General features: G+C 64.6%; 2 protein-coding genes across 2 annotated transcripts; one reads left to right on the top strand and one right to left on the bottom strand.

The window, feature by feature from the left end:
- Positions 1–1,034: 1,034 nt before the first annotated feature.
- Positions 1,035–5,193, bottom strand: SOX12 (SRY-box transcription factor 12). The gene is made up of 2 exons (XM_063172388.1): positions 4,278–5,193; positions 1,035–4,177 (listed from the first exon to the last, which is right to left on the bottom strand). Exon 1 carries the CDS (start codon positions 5,191–5,193, stop codon positions 4,294–4,296), a length of 900 nt encoding a protein of 299 aa, XP_063028458.1. The 3' UTR covers positions 1,035–4,177; positions 4,278–4,293.
- A 6,024-nt stretch (positions 5,194–11,217) lies between these two features.
- REM1 (RRAD and GEM like GTPase 1) lies at positions 11,218–13,978 on the top strand. The gene is made up of 4 exons (XM_063172390.1): positions 11,218–11,533; positions 11,677–11,759; positions 12,732–12,936; positions 13,116–13,978. The coding sequence occupies exons 1-4, from the start codon at positions 11,233–11,235 to the stop codon at positions 13,391–13,393; spliced, it is 867 nt and encodes a 288-aa protein (XP_063028460.1). The 5' UTR covers positions 11,218–11,232; the 3' UTR covers positions 13,394–13,978.
- Positions 13,979–15,245: the final 1,267 nt, after the last annotated feature.

Raw genomic sequence — 15,245 nt, 5'->3', positions numbered from 1 at the left:
GGCTGATTTTAATTGCCTGTGGCTTCTCCAGGAACCATTTTCTCAACAGTGCTTGAATCCCTTTGGGAGGAACGCCCTTTGGAAGAGTGGTGGCAGGAGGTATGTGGCACCTTTGGGGTAGCCAAGAAGCCACTGCCTCGTGTGACTCAGAAGCAGGCCAGTGGCAATGGGTGCATGTGCCTGTGTGGGCCGTGTTGGACATTAGACAAGAGCTCCATTTGGCCCTGACCTTACCAGAGTGATGGGGGCAGTGGTGATGGCCAGTGAGCTCTGACTGTGGCTGTCCCATGGTCCTCCCTGCTCCCAGCCGTGCCCCTGCACAGAGAGGAATCCCATTACCGGGGGCTGCAGTGACACCACACTGGAACATTGCTGCCCCCGTGGTACCACCCAGGTCCCGGGTGGTGCTGGGGGCAGCCTGCAGCCTTGGGGGGTCACCGTGGCATGGGCAGCCCCTGCACTTCTCCCTCCCTCGGGGACAGCCCGGTCCCCAGCAGCGCCAGGGCAGCGGGAGGGGCTGGCGGTACCCGGGGATGCTCTGGGCTCCTCTTGTTGCCGTGGCAACAGCTGCGGTGAGACTGGGGGCGGGGGTCTGCGTGTGATGCAAGTGGCGCGTGACCCCGGCCCCCCCCGGGCCCTCCTGTGGGTCTGGATTAGCACCCCCGGTTCCCTCCCTCTCCAGTTCCCCCTCCCCGATTGCCCTCGCTCCCCTCCCCCGGCTGAACGGAACCGGGGGCGGCGCCGGGATTGCCCACACACACTCGGGTGGGGCGAGGGGCTGCATGTGCACGGCACATACGTGCACATACGTGCACATGCTCACACTGCTCCCGGGGACGCCCAGCCCACACTGACTGATGAGAGTGAACCTCCCGGCTGCAGGAGAGCCCGTAGGAACCGGGCTCAGGGTGGGAACTGATATGCCTGGAAGCTGGATGCTGGCCATTGGGAATCCCACATCTCCCTGGATACCTCACATAGCCCAAATTCCCCTGCGAGGAGTGAGGCAGCACAGAAGGAGCCAGAGCCGTGGAGAGCAGACCAACACACTTTATTCCATAATCACAACGGTCAGGATCATTGTTAGCCGAGGTTCTGCAGAGCAAGGGCCAGCCATGTCACACACCCCCAAGACAGACCCTGATGGGGTCGTCGCTGCCCCTCGGCTAAAATCCTGTTTCTCCAAGATAACAGACACAGGGACCCTTCACTAACACAACACTACAAAGGTGACCCCGAGCGCTGGCGCCCGTCCGCAGGCTGCGCCGGGGCCCCGCCAGCTCCGGGTACCCCCGGCCCACTCGGCCGCCGCCAGGGCAGCTGCTTCCTGAGAGAGGTTTGGTTTATTTTTATTATTTATTATTACTATCATTATTATTATTATTATTATTATTATTCGCTTTGTCTGGAGTGATGACGGGATGCCGCACGCACACACGCTCGCACACGCACGCCAGCCAGCACCGGGCAGCGGGGGCGCAGCGGGAGGGGCCGCACGCTGGGGGGGTCTCTAAGCACTACAACCACACGGCACAGAAAATCCACCACTGTCCACGACGGTTCTCCCTGACAAACACACCCGGCGAGACTCGAGGAGGGGGACAGGGGTGAGGACGGGGACAAAGCGGATGATGTTGTGCTTGCGGCCAGGGCAGGAGACCCCGGCACTGGCTCCGGTTCTGGCAGCGACCCAGAACCTGCTCCTGAGGAAATATTTCGCCTGACAGTCTGTGGAGGGATCACCCTGGCTCCAGGGTGATGCACAGCACGTAGGGGACCACTGGGACCCGTGTCCCCCCTAGGAACGGAAGCTGAGCCCTGAGCTGCAGGGTCAGCAAAGCACACGTGTGATGCGAGACCCTCAGTGTGGCCTCAGGCCTTGCTGGTACCTGGGGGCTTTGGCTTCCCCATGGACAGGGATGGAGGGCAGGTGACTGTCAGCCTCAGCGCCCTCCCTGAGAAGCCCTGGCCACAGCACGGGGTGGCTGTGCACCCCAAGAAGGCACCGAGGTGCTGGGTGAGATCCGTGTGTGTTAGAGAGCTCTGGGGCCGCCGGACCCCACGGGAACCCCAAACCCGGCTCACACATGGGAGGCGGCTTCAGATGCTCCTGGAGCGGGGCTGCCCAGGGGGTGGGAAGGCAAAGTCCCCCCGAGGCGGCGGTGAGGCGGGAGCAGGCTGCCAGAATCACGGCTGTCCCGGCGCTTTTTTGGCTTTTCCACCTTTGGGGGCGGGACTGGATCCGGTGGGGGACGGCCGGGGAGGGAGGGGACGCAGAGAAGAGGACGCGCTCTATCCAGGGAACACGTGTCTGATGCGTGATGCCCGCCTGGCTCCGCAGGCTGGCACCCGCACGGGGCTACCGAAACACCGTGGCTAATGCCAACACACACGCACAGCTACCGCTACACACCGACACATCTACACTGCTGATGGCTGACCATCGCGGGGGGCCTCGAGGGGTCCCCAGGGACTGGGCTGGGGGCATCAAACATCCCTGCAAAGGGCCCAGGGACACACCTCTCCCTGCGCTGCAGGGCCCATCCCCACGGCTGAGCCAGGGCCAGCAGCAGCTCCAGCAGCAGGGCCAGGCACCTACTCCGAGGCACCCTCGGGGGATGCCAGGACAAGGGAGGGAGGGATGTCCTTCCCCTGGTCACGGCTCGGTCCAGCCTGCCAGCAAGGGGCAGGCACGGGGTGGCCTGTGACTGGGGGAACCGGCAGCCCCAAAACAGGGAGGCAGAGCCCCAAGCAGCGGGTGCTCTGCTGCTGCCAGCACCCCACTGGCAGGGAAGGATCCGAGGGGCCCCCACAAATCCAGAGTCCCTGGGGAATCGAGGTCGTGGGGGACTGCAGGGGCTGCTTCAAGCAGCGATTGCTGCCGAGCCCAGTCCAGCTCTTGCAGACGCTGCCAGCCCAAACCATGACCGCGTCCCCGGGGATGTGTGGGGTCCCCACCCAGCACAGCTGTACCAGAGCGCAGCCCCTGCCCCCCAAGCACAGCCTGCGGCAGCTGCCGAGCCAGCACTGCAGCCACGTGCTCCCGGCAGTGGGAGGAGGCGGCTGGCGCAGGAAGGAGCCATTAGGAAAAGCAAAGAAAATCCCAGCTGGAGGAGCCGCTGCAGCAGCATCTTCCCTGCCAGCATCTCCCTGCTCTTGGCGTGGCTGGCAGCGGAGCCCAGCGCGGTGCCGTGTGGAGGAGCTCTGTGCCAGAGCATCACCCACACGCCCACCAGCACCGGCTGCAGCTGCTCTTGGACCGCTTTGGGTGGTTTCTTAAGGCAGATTTCCCACAGCTGCCCTTCGCTGCCACCCAGCCCCTCCACGCTGCTCCCTGCCATCCCGGCAGCACCAGGTGCCACGGCTGGGCACAGTGACACCCGGCTGGGCACGGTGACACCCGGCTCTGCCGTTCAAGGTCAGCCAGCCCACAGCAGCAGGTCCTGCACGGGCTCCAAGGTTAAAATGAGGGCTGGCTGCTTAGTGAAGGGCTGGTCCCCACACAATTTTGGGGTGACTTCGGACAGGGGTTCTCCTCGGTGGCACAGCTTTCCCTGCACAACTGCCTGGCGAGAGAAACAACACAGCCTCCCGCGCCCACGTGCTCGTCACGTGTGCGCAACTTCACTCTTCCCAAAGCGAGTGGCGCGGAGCACACGCCACCGGGAACGAGTCACTGCTGTGGGACACTGCACCCCCAAACCAGGGACCCCTCACAAAACAGGGAGTTGGGAAGGGACAGTTTGGCATGGCTCGGCATCCCTCCCCAAGGGCTGCAAAGAGGAAGAGGAGAAAATTGAAGCCATGCGTTCAATGCAGTCAAAAAGCAAACGGAATCAGCCATTCTCCGAGGGATGGGGAAGGTGGGGCGGGCACCGAGAGCTGGGGCGGCGTGGATGCTCCTGCTTCCTGGAGAGCGGGAGGGCACACGGTGCTGGCACAGACGGGAGCGGCCGTGGCTGTCAGCGCCGGGGCCGTGGGGGAAAGCGGCCGGGTGTGACAATGAAAACCCGATGAGATGCATTTCACGGGCAAGTAACCGCAGCGGGCGGCCATGCGTCCTGCGGGCACGAGGCGAGAGCCGGACAGACAGACGGATGGAGAATGGGTGTGTGCCAGGGGATGGGGGGAGCAGGGGCTCTGCCTTCCAGCAGCTTCAAGGCAAAATACCTGATTCCTGCATGTAAACAGCTGGTTTCGGTTTGTTTGTTTGTTTTTCCTGGGTTGTTTTTTTTTGATATGACCTGATTGTGGGTGAAAATAAAAATGAGTGTTACCTGCAGAGCGTGGGACTCAGTAGGTAAAGACCAAGTCTGAGATGCTGGACATGAGCCAGTCCCCTGCTATCATCTCCGTCACCTCGGGCGTGCAATAGTCCGGGAACTCGAAGTGCGAGGAGCCTCCCCGCGGGTAGAGGTCGTGGTCCTTGTCGAAGACGGACCAGTCCAGGGCACCACAGGTGGCACTGGCAGGCGCCCGCCCGGGCATGATCCCCAGCAGCTCCTCCTCCAGCTCCTCGTCAGAAGAGCTGAAGGAAGAGGGAGGGGACCCAGCCGACATGGGAGAGGGTGACCCGCTCTCTGGGGACCGCCCTGGCTCCGGGCAGGGTGTGGTAGGGCTCAGGGGTGCAGGGGGCTCCTGGGGGCTCTGCTCCCCGTCGGGTGCCGGGTGCCAGGCAGCCGTGCCAGGCACCACAGGGCTGTCCTCAGCGGGCACCTCTGCCGCGGGCTCCTGCGGGGTGTCGGGGCCGGCGGGCAGCTTGGCGGGCTGCCTGCGGCTGCCAGAGACACGGCCCAACACCGAGGGCTTGATCTTCACTGGGAGCCGCGGGCGGGCTGCTCCGGTGCCCACCTTGCCCTTTTTCCGAGGCCGGTACTTGTAGTCGGGGTAGTCAGCCATGTGCTTGAGGCGCAGGCGCTCGGCCTCCCTGACAAAGGGGATCTTCTCGGAGTCGTGGAGGAGCTGCCAGCGCCGGCCCAGGCGCTTGGAGATCTCGGCGTTGTGCATGTCGGGCCACTGGTCCATGATCTTGCGGCGCTCGTGCTGGGACCACACCATGAAGGCGTTCATGGGCCGCTTGATGTGCCCGCTCGGCGTCTTGCACCAGGCGGGCTCGGTGTCACGGGCGGGCAGCGGGGCGCAGGGCTCCCGCCGAGCCTCCGCGCCCCGGCCCCGCGGGCCGCGCTGCACCATCCCGGAGCCGGGTATCCCGCCGCCGCCTCCGCCTCTTCCTCCTCCCCTCCCGCCGTCGCCTCCCTGCCCGCCGCCGCCGCCTCCCCGCCCGCCGCTACGCGCCGCGCCGCGCCGCCCCCATTGTGCGGAGCGGGCGGCGGCGGGGCGGGGCGCAGGCGGCCGCGACGGGGCCCGGGGGCGCACGGCGGGGCCGGCTCCGCCGGGGCGGCGGCCGCGGAGATGCTCCGGAAGGACCCCGGGATGGCCCGGTGGTCTCCGGCTCGGAGATGCTCTGCAGCGGTTCTGTCCCGGAATGTTCTGCGCCGGTCCGAGGATGCTCCGGAATGCTCTGTAGCACCTCGAGGATGCTCGGTACCGGTCTGAGGATGCTCTGTAGCACCTCGAAGATGCTCGGTACCGGTCTGAGGATGCTGCGGGATGCTCTGTACCGTCTCGGGGATGCTCCACACCAACCCGGGGATGTTCGCCGCCGGCTCGAGGATGTTCCGGGATGCTCTGTAGCGGCTCGGGGATGCTGCACGCCGTGAGGGCTCCGCCCCGGGGTCGCTCCTCTCCCCGCCGCCCCGGTGATGCCTCCCCGGTTAAGTCGGCAGATGCTTCGGTCGGGAATGGTGTAGGGTGGTTGCGGCAGGTCCAAGTGCGGGTCGGGGGTGCGCGGGGGCGGTGCGGGCAGCCCAGGAGCCGCACGCCCCCCGGTGCCGCTCTTATAGACACGGGCGCCCCGCCCCCGCCGCCCCCGGTAAACACCGCCGCGCCGGGTCTGTCAATGGGCGGCCCCGCCCCCCGCCGCCCATTGGCTGCAGGGCGGGGGGGCAGATCCCGCTCAGCCAATGGGCGCCCGCCGAGAGGGGTTGCTGGAGAGAATGGCAGCGCGGCACGCCCCGGTACCCCCGGTACCGCCCGGCTACCCGGCACGCCCCGGTACCCCGGTACTCCCCGGTACCCCCCGCTAGACACGGCACGCCCCGCTACCCCCCGGTAACCGGGCACACCGATCCCGGATACCGCCCAAAGGCAACCCGGCGGTCCCCAGTACCCCGACCCGAGCAGTCACCCACGGTGACACCCGGTACCTTCAGACAAGCATCCCGGTACGCCGGTACCGCTCTGCGCCCTCAGGCACGCACCCGAGGATGCTCCAGCTCCTGCCAGTAACCCGCCGCTCCCCCGGTTTAGGCACCCCGATGTCCCCGGTGACCCTGACATCCACACCCTCGGGAGCACCCCCGCCCCTCGCGGTTCGCCGGAAGCCTGTGCACGGGTGTGACCGGCCGGAGCACCGCGTATCACCCCGGAATATGCGCTTGAACCCTGCCCTGCCGGCCCACCGGGCTCCCGGGACACCCACTGCTCCCGGTCATCCGGGCAGAGCCCCGGCCCGGAACAGTCCCCGGGCGCTCGCTAGGGCTGGCAGCGCTCGGCGCCACGCGTTGTGGCAACACCGACGCCTTCGTGTCCCCGCCACTCATTGCAGCGCGTTATCTCCCCGGGGGCGCCGGGCGGGGAACGCGCAGCCCACGAGGCGGACACGCGGCTCCCCGGTGCCGTGGGTGGGGCCACGCCCCTCCCGGTCACGCCCCGCCCCCTCCGCTGGGCGGCACCAATGGGGCAGCGGCGGCGGGGCTGTTGCTCCGGAGACCGCGGGCTGCCCGCCGGGGGCCGCGCCCATTGGCTGTCGCTGCCGCGCGCGGGCCCGCCGGGGGCCGCGGCCATTGGCTGCGCCGCCGCCGGCAGTTGCTGTGGTGACAGGGGACGGCGAGGGCCGCGCCCGACCCTCACCGGGCACCGCCGCTCACCGGGCACCACCGGGCACCGCCGCTCACCGGGCACCGCGGCTCACCGGGCACCGCGGCTCACCGGGCACTGCCGCTCACCGGGCACCGCCCCTCACCGGGCACCGCCGCTCACCGGGCACCGCGGGCTCTCCGGGCACCGCGGCTCACCGGGCACTGCCGCTCACCGGGCACCGCCGCTCGCCGGGCACCGCGGGCTCTCCCCGTCTCTCACTCTGAGCGGGAACTGTGGCCTGTCCCGACCCTGCCGGCCGCCCCGGCATTGCGGCCAGCCGGGACACCGGGGCCTTCCCTCCCGCCGTCCCGGCCCGCAGCCCCGGGCGCTGCCCACGCCGTCCCGGAGCCGCACTGCGCGGAGAACACCGCACAGTTCTCCACCGCGGCTTTGCCTGCGGGCGGCGCCTCCCGAGCCGCTCCCGCTCGGTATAGCCGGAGGTCATGCCCGGCACGGGTCACCCACATGGCCCTGGCAGGGACAACCTGCTCGGCCGCTCCCAAACACCTCCGTTCTTAGCTGCCATCGCGCCGGCAGAACCGGCTGGGTGCGCATTACCACGGAACGCCCCTGCCGTCGAGCAACTCTGTCCATCCCCGTTGGTCCCGTTGGTCCCGTGCACCGGGCCCGCCTCTACCCGGGCTCCCCGCGACAGCCGTTCCTCTGCTCCCTCCCGGCCCCGGCCTCTCCTCAGGCAGCCCAGGGCCAGTCCTGCCGGGCTGCTCGGGCTGCCACAGCTGCTTCCATCCCGGACACGCAGATGGAAGCACCGGTGGATGGTGGATCCCGGCCCGGTGATCCCGGCCCGGTGCGGTGGCGGGGCGGAGCCGGCAGGGGGCGTCCCTTCTGCCCGTTGCCGGGAGCCCGGGCCCCGCCCGGCCCCGAGCCCGGCCGCTGTCACCGCGGGCACGGGCTCGGATCACGGGGATCACGGGCATCCCCAGACACTCAGCGAAGAGGGGTTCCTGGAGGGCGATGGGGCCCGGAGGGCAGAGGGTTGGATGGTGAGGATCAATGGGATGTAGAGGTGTCCCGCGAGGCACAGAATCTGCCAAAAGGACAAAAGAGCGAGCCGGGAGGGGTTTCCATAGACCAGCAGCGGTATCACCCCTGCAACAGCCTACTAAATCCATTCCTCCATGCTGCCCCTGGCTCCAGCTGGCTGCTGGAACACCACTCAGCTTCGCAGAGCCACTCCTGTGAGGAATGGCACCAGGCACGGTGACAGATTCCTCCGTGCTGCCAGTGCAAGCAGCAGCGCCTAAGGGTAAGGTCAGGGTTGGTGCAAGGGGACATCTCCCAGCTCTGAGGAATCAGCAGTGACTGTGTTTCTCCCTGAGCAGAGGGTGAAGGCAGTGGTGCAGACCTGCTGTCAGAACCAGCTGGACACAGTGAGGGCAGAACTCCAGGAAATAGAAAAAACAATGGAAAATAATCTGGGAAGCTGGTTGCACACATCCCTGTGAAATGAGTCTATACAGTCATGTTACCTTTGCTTTCCATCCTCGGCTAAAGACACTGTGTTGATCTTATAAATGTCAAACAATTCCATTTCTGAGAATGAATCCCATTTGCTCTGTGGGGAGGATCTTCCCACCAGCCTGCCAGGAGGGAGAGAGCCCTGTGACACACGGCAACCTGTGCTCGGGGGGGTCTGCTCATGGCATCATTCCTTCCTGGTGTATCCCAGGTCCACACAGGGCTTCTTTTTCATTAAAATCTCACCCTGTTGGGCAGACACTCACCCAGCAGAGCAGCAGTGGTGTGGGTGTCAAGGGGGCTCCATCTCCTGCACCAGGGTCTGGGTTTTAGCTGCAAGACAGGTATGGCTGTAGCTATGGAGGCACAAGCTGAAGGAGGAGAAAAGCCTGGAACATGTCAGGAGGGAGGAGGCGAGTGGCTGCATGATAGATTAGTGGAACTTCATTTTTTTCTGTTTTAAAAAAAAATGATAAAAAAGGGGAATTAATTAGCCTCGGCAGCTGGTGGGGCTGGGGTTACTGAGGGTGGATGGGAGAAGAGTTAAAAATAGCAGGAAGGCCCAAGTGGAAAGTTTCTGTAACATCACAAGTCAGGCATTTGGTGCTTACCCGCCCTGACAGGCGGGAGCCTGTGCCAGAGCCCTCTCCACCATCCTCAGCCCTTTCCCACTGACCTCCCGGCAACTTTTCACACGACATCACCAGCCCTTCGTTTTGCTAATTAACCCTTTGCTTCCAGACACTGGACTTGCATCCTGAAAGAGCAAATCCAGCCACGAGTTGCTCATCCTGGGAACGTGAGGATGCAGAGGAGCACAGTGCTCCTGCTGGCCCTCCCTGGGTCCCTGCGTGTCGCTGGAGCCCAGAAGAGCTGTGACCCCCTTGTATCCATTCCCATCTGCTTTTCAGCTTCCCCTCCTTAAAAACCCTCCTGTTTGCAGAGGCCCTGGGTGGATTTTGCTGGTAGGTCTGAGCCCTATGCTGGGACACTCGGGATGCACAGTTTGTCCTCAGCTGAGACGGAGATGGATGAGGCAGCTCTGAGCAAGCCCAGCTTGCTGCACTTGTCCCGGGTGCGAGAAAGCAGATGTACCTGGCTGCTCCAGCGGGCTTGCTCTGCTTCTGTTTGTCTTTCAGGATTGACAATAAGAGCAGCTGAAGTCATTCCTTCTCCCTCTCAGAGGCCCAGGAGTTGTGTCTGGCTCTGCTGCTCCGGGAAGGCTGGCGAGGCTGAGCCTGCCATACAGAGGGTGGTGGAGCAGGGCTTGGGCTGGAATCGATTTTGGTGGTTGGCAGAGGGGTCAGTGACTGTGGCAGACCATGAGGCATGAGAAAATACTGCTGGGTTTACTAGGGATCAGGTTTGGCTCTTGTTTACCCTAAACAGGAGCTGGGCACTACCCTCACCTGGTTTAAAAGGGTTTCTCTCTTCCCCTAACTGCTTGCATGGTCCTGGATCCCAGAACAAGCATTTGGGCTGACCCCACTGACAGCCAGTGCAGGACCCTGGGGACATAGAGAGGGTGGCACAGCTGACACAAGGCAGGCTTCCCTCCAGCCACATTGTGCCCCCTGATGACAGGACTGCCACGCAGGGAACGGGACAGCTCTGAGCACAGTCCATCTGAGCAGTCACCCTGCTCCTGTTTCTGCTCCTCCTGTACCCAAACAGCCAAAGCAGAGTGGCTTATTCCCCTCTGTGCTTTCCTCTCCTACCTCTCCTCTCTCTCATGTAGTGCTGGGCACCGAGGTGGTCCTCAGCACTCCCACCAAGGAGGGACACTCATCTCATGCCAGCCCAGAGCCTGGAGCAGCCAGGCATGGATGAGGTGCCAAGCTGACTCCATTGCCTTCAGCCGTTCTTCCTCCCCCTAGTCTTGCTCAGCACCTTGGGCATTTGCAGATGTGGTTTTATGGCACAATAAAAAGGTGTTACTGTCACTCCTGCCCTCCCCATCGCCGTGCTCTGATCATGAGGGGTGTCCTGGGGCCAGCCCTGGTGCCATGAGGCTCTGCCAGCATATCCCACTGTGGGTGGACTGGTGATCCAGTGTGGGTCAGAACAGTGCCCACACTGGGACAGTGCTGCCAGTGTCTGGGATCTACAGACAGGTTCAAAGAAAAACAGCTCCTGCTATTGCCTGTGCCAGGAGACCCCCAGCCTTGTATTCCACCACTGCATCTTGGAGACAGAGCTGCACAGCCGGGGCTTCTAGGTCCTGAAAAAGCACATCTTCCCCTGGGCAGGGCAGAGCAGGACCGAGCCAGGCTCGGCTCGCTCCTTTCTTGGCAGAACTGAGCCTGGGGTGGTGAGACCAGGGCCGGGAACCGGGCTGATGCAGCTCCACACGGGCCCGGAGCGTGGTGCAGCCCCCGCCCGCGGAGGCGCATCCCGCAGCATCCCGATGTAACCCTTCTCCCCGTGACCGAGGCGCGGCTCCCGGGGGAATTCGCCGTTCCCCGGCACCGCAAGCCCCGAGGGGACCTCGGGGACCGGGCCAGGGCGGCTGGGCCGGACCGAGGCCAGGGCGGGCGGGGATGTGCCCGGCGGGGGAGGGATCGGAGCGGCGAGGGGCTCCACCTCCCGGGGCTTAAAGCCCGGGGCGGACGGCGGGGCGGGTGTCCCGGGAAAGTTGTGCCCGCGTTGCCGTCGGCTCGGAGCGGCTCCAGGAGCGGCAGCGGCGCGCTCGGGGCTGCCGGGTGCGGGTGCCCTTCGGGGCGACACCCCCTCCCCTGCCCGCCCTGCAGCCCCGTGCCCTCGGTGCCGGTGATGACCCTGAACACGCAGCCCGGGAGCAGGAGCCCGCTGCGGCGGAGGGCCAGCACCCCGCTCCCGCGGCCGGGCGGCTCCGGGGCCGCTTCGCCCTTCCACCCGCAGCTCGGCCACACCGCCTCCGAGCCGGGCGGCAGGGCCCCCCGCGGCAGCGGCTGCCCCGGCTCCGCGGGCTCCCCCCGCCTCAGGGAGCCCCGGTACCGGGTGGTGCTGCTGGGGGACCCCGGCGTGGGCAAGACCAGCCTGGTCAACCTCTTCGCCGGCGTCCAGGAGAGGGACCCGCTGGACCAGCACGGAGGTGGGTGTCTGCTGGGGGGATCTGCTGCAGGGTCACCTGCGGGGCATCCCGTGGTGGGACAAAGCCATGTGCGAGGCGGAGGAGCCCGGGACCCGGCGGGGAAAGGTGGCACTGACCGAGCTCTCCCTCCCGGTGTCCCGCAGGGGTCGCGTACGAGCGCAGGCTGACCGTGGATGGCGAGGAGACCACGCTGCTGGTGCTGGACACCTGGGAGTCAGAGCAGCGGGTACGGCGGGGCTGGGTGTTGGGGAGAGCTGGGATGTGCTCGGGGGACATTGCATGGGCACAAATGCTGTCTTGGGGCCTCTGAGCGCTTTGAGGGGCAACTTGGTGCCCCCCTGTTCATTTCTGGGGCTCACCACCTTGGAGCACAGGGTACACACTGGGCAAGACAGGCTGGGGTCACATCTCTGCACAGCTCTGTGCCCACCCTCCTGAGGCATGGGAGGCTGCCCCCCATGTTCTCACTGGTGTGGGCTCCTATATGATAACCAACTTCAAAATGCATGGAAATGTTTGGGAATGGGGCTGAAGGATCCAACTGGGTAAATCCACGAGTCAGTATTGCCAGCCAGAACACTTTAATGGACAGAACAGTGCCTGGCATAGGGCATTCCTCATGCCCAGAACATGAGGTATCTCCTGGGCAGAAATACCAGTGCTGCTGTCACTGCCTCCCTCCTTTCCTTCCTGCCAGGGCCCTGCATTCCTGTAGGTGCCGCCAGGCAGTGAGGACAGAGTCAGTGCCCAAGCTGTGCACAGGGGTGCAGCACCCACATGGACTGAGCTGTGTTTGGCACTTACCTGCAATGCCCAGAGGTGCCCCAGCACTGTGACACCCCAACCAAGCCCCCTTTTTTTCCACCATGGCTTATTCCCACACTGCCCAGCAGTGCCAGGGCACAGCACCCACCACACTCTCCCAGGGCATTCCCAGGGGATTCAGCCTCACCTCCTCCCACCAGGCTAAGCCCACAGCTCCAGTTTGTTGGTGATAGAGAGGAAAACTCCCAAACACTCCCCTCAAAATCAAGAGCTTTTAATCTGCATTTAATTAATAGGGTAACACACTTGTTTACCACGGGGTGGGGGCTATGGGATGCACTGACAGTTCCCATCAGTGCCGGGGTGCTCTGCTGTCCCCTGGAAGTGGCCGTGGCCACGGATTGGTGACATCTCGTTCCCCGTGTGGTGACAGGATGAGGAGAGCCAGCGCCGCAGCCACTGCCTGCAGATAGGGAACGCCTACATCATCGTTTACTCTGTCACTGACCGGGACAGCTTCGAGAGCGCCTCGGAGCTGCGCATCCACCTGCGCCGGGCGCGCCAGGCCGAGGACATCCCCATCATCCTGGTGGGCAACAAAACTGACCTGGTGCGCTGCCGGGAGGTGTCTGAGGAAGGTGAGTAAGGGTGAAGGCTCTGGTGGAGACCCCTGAGGGGGCTCCGTGCCCAGCTGCTTCCCCTTCATCTGTCTCCTTGTCCCTGGACGTGCAGCTGCTGTCGTGCGTGTGGCAGTGCCCGTCCCACAGCACCTGAGGTGCCAGCAGGGCCATGCCCTCTCTCTGCCCTTCCCTTTCAGAGGGCCAGGCCTGTGCTGCTGTCTTTGACTGCAAGTTCATTGAGACGTCAGCGGTTCTGCAGCACAACGTGGACGAGCTCTTCGAGGGCGTGGTGCGGCAGATCCGCCTGCGCCAAGGGGGCAAAAAGTCCCACCTGCACCCCCCGCCCGGCCAGAAGCACAAGGAGAGCCTCGCCAGCAGAGCCCGGCACTTCCTCGACAGGCTGGTGACCAGGAACAGCAGCAAAGTGGCCCTCAAAGTCCGCTCCAAGTCCTGCCATGACCTGTCTGTGCTCTGAGAGCCGCGCTCCTGTCCCACCCCGCGCGCCGCCTGGGACTCTGCTCTCTGCCAGCAGCGTGGCCAGTGGCCAGTGCAGAGCTCAGACTGGCCTGCAGTGATGCTGAGCACGTGGAGCTGTTTTCACTGGTGCTGAGGGATGAGAAGGTGCTCTGGATCCAGCCATTCCCCGCCAGGAGAGGGGATAAGTGGGATCAGGTCCGTGGAGTGGAGGATGGGATGGGTACCTGCACTTGGAGTGGTGAGGTTTTGGATCACAGCTGCTCCTGCAGAGCCGGAGGTGAGGGGTGGCTGTGCCCCAGAGCTGGGCTGGAGGCTGCCAGGAGTGTGGCAGGTCCCACTCACAGTGCTGTCCTTCACAGGGCAGCAGGGACTGACAGGGGCACCGTGGCATTGTCCACCTTGGACAGCCTGGAGCCTGGCTGGGAAGAGGGGGCAGGGGAGCACCAGCGGCATCACCTGGCACCCTGACCCTGCTGTGCCAGGGCTCTGTGCTATGTCTCACTGGCACCAGTGTGTTTCTGTGCTCTCTCTGTACTGGTGTGATGGGGAAACCCTTGATCTGCAGAATAAACCACATCAGGGAGGTGCTGTTCTCTGCTGGGTCCCTGCCCTGGGGAGCCACATGGTCAGATTGAAGCTCTGTTCCTCACCTATGCCAGGGCTGAGGATCTGCTTCCTGCTCTGGCCAGGCCTTGGCTGGCTCCTTCATTAGCTGGACCGTCTTGGGGCAAGGAGAACCTCTGTCCAGGGCTTCCTTTGGCCACCCTTGGTGGAGGTCCCCGTTCCTCACCCACTGGTCCAGCATTGTCCCCTGTGAAGCCCCCTGCATTTCCCAGCTCTGGAAAAGCCTGTGGGAAGGGCTGAGCTGTGCTGAGCTGCAAGTTTAAAGCCCTGGGCACCGTGGGAGCCGCAGCCTGGGCAGGGAGGTGGGTGCTTGGTGGCTCCAGGAAGGGGCAGGGGGCAGGATGGCACAGCAGGAAGGGACGTGCCTGGCTGCAGCCAGCAGGGAATGACCCCGGGCACGCAGGGAGGCAATGCTGGAGCCGTGTGGGCTTTGCCTGTTGTTTTTAGGCTGTGCTGCCATCCAGCAGCTGGGATGCCATGGGGGAACCTGCTCAGCATCCCGGGCCCGATGCCAGGGAGGATCAGCTGTGCCTCCTACTCGGGTCGGGAATTTCCACTCGCTCTGTGGGCAGACCGTGGGGAACCACTGGCAGTGCCTGGCACAGATGGGACACTGGAATGTGCCCTGTCCCTATGGGAAACTAATCTCTCCAGAGGTGCAAATCCCAAGTTTTGCCCTCATAAATGGGGACGTGGGTGCTCAGATTTTTTTTTTTTTTTTTTTTTTTTTTTTTTTTTTTTTGCCATGCTGCTTAGCCCATGGCATTGCTGCTGCTCTGCTCCTGCTGCTCTGCCCTGGAGCTCCCGGTTCCTGGCGCTGCTGGAGGCGATGCCGAGGGTCACACAGCGTCGGGGCTGGGGGCTGCACCCCGGGGACGGGGGCTCCTGGCTGCTGTGCTTCTTCCCGCAGCTGCAGCCGGTGTTTCCCTGTGGCGGGAGGCGGGGGAGCGGGGCCACGGCATGGAAAGTTGGCAGCCGGCGGAGAGGGGAGTGGAAAGAATGAGCTCAAACCCAGAAAAATGCGGCCGAGCTGGAGGATGGGAGGAGTGGGAGGAGAGGCCAAGGGGGGCCACGGTGAGCGCTGGGAAAGGAGAGAGGGTGGGAGGAGAAGGAGGGAGGAGGTGCTGGCAGGGGGCGCGGGGCTGCCTGTGCTGGGCCCGCTCCTGGGGAAGGTGGTGCCAGTCTCGGCGGTGCCAGCTGCTCCAGCGAGCGCTCCGGGGCTGTCC

This window comes from Melospiza melodia, chromosome 19 (genome assembly GCF_035770615.1).
Source record: "Melospiza melodia melodia isolate bMelMel2 chromosome 19, bMelMel2.pri, whole genome shotgun sequence".
Taxonomy (NCBI): domain Eukaryota; kingdom Metazoa; phylum Chordata; class Aves; order Passeriformes; family Passerellidae; genus Melospiza; species Melospiza melodia.
Note: the sequence above shows the minus strand (reverse complement) of the source record. Positions and strands in the feature narration are given on the sequence as shown.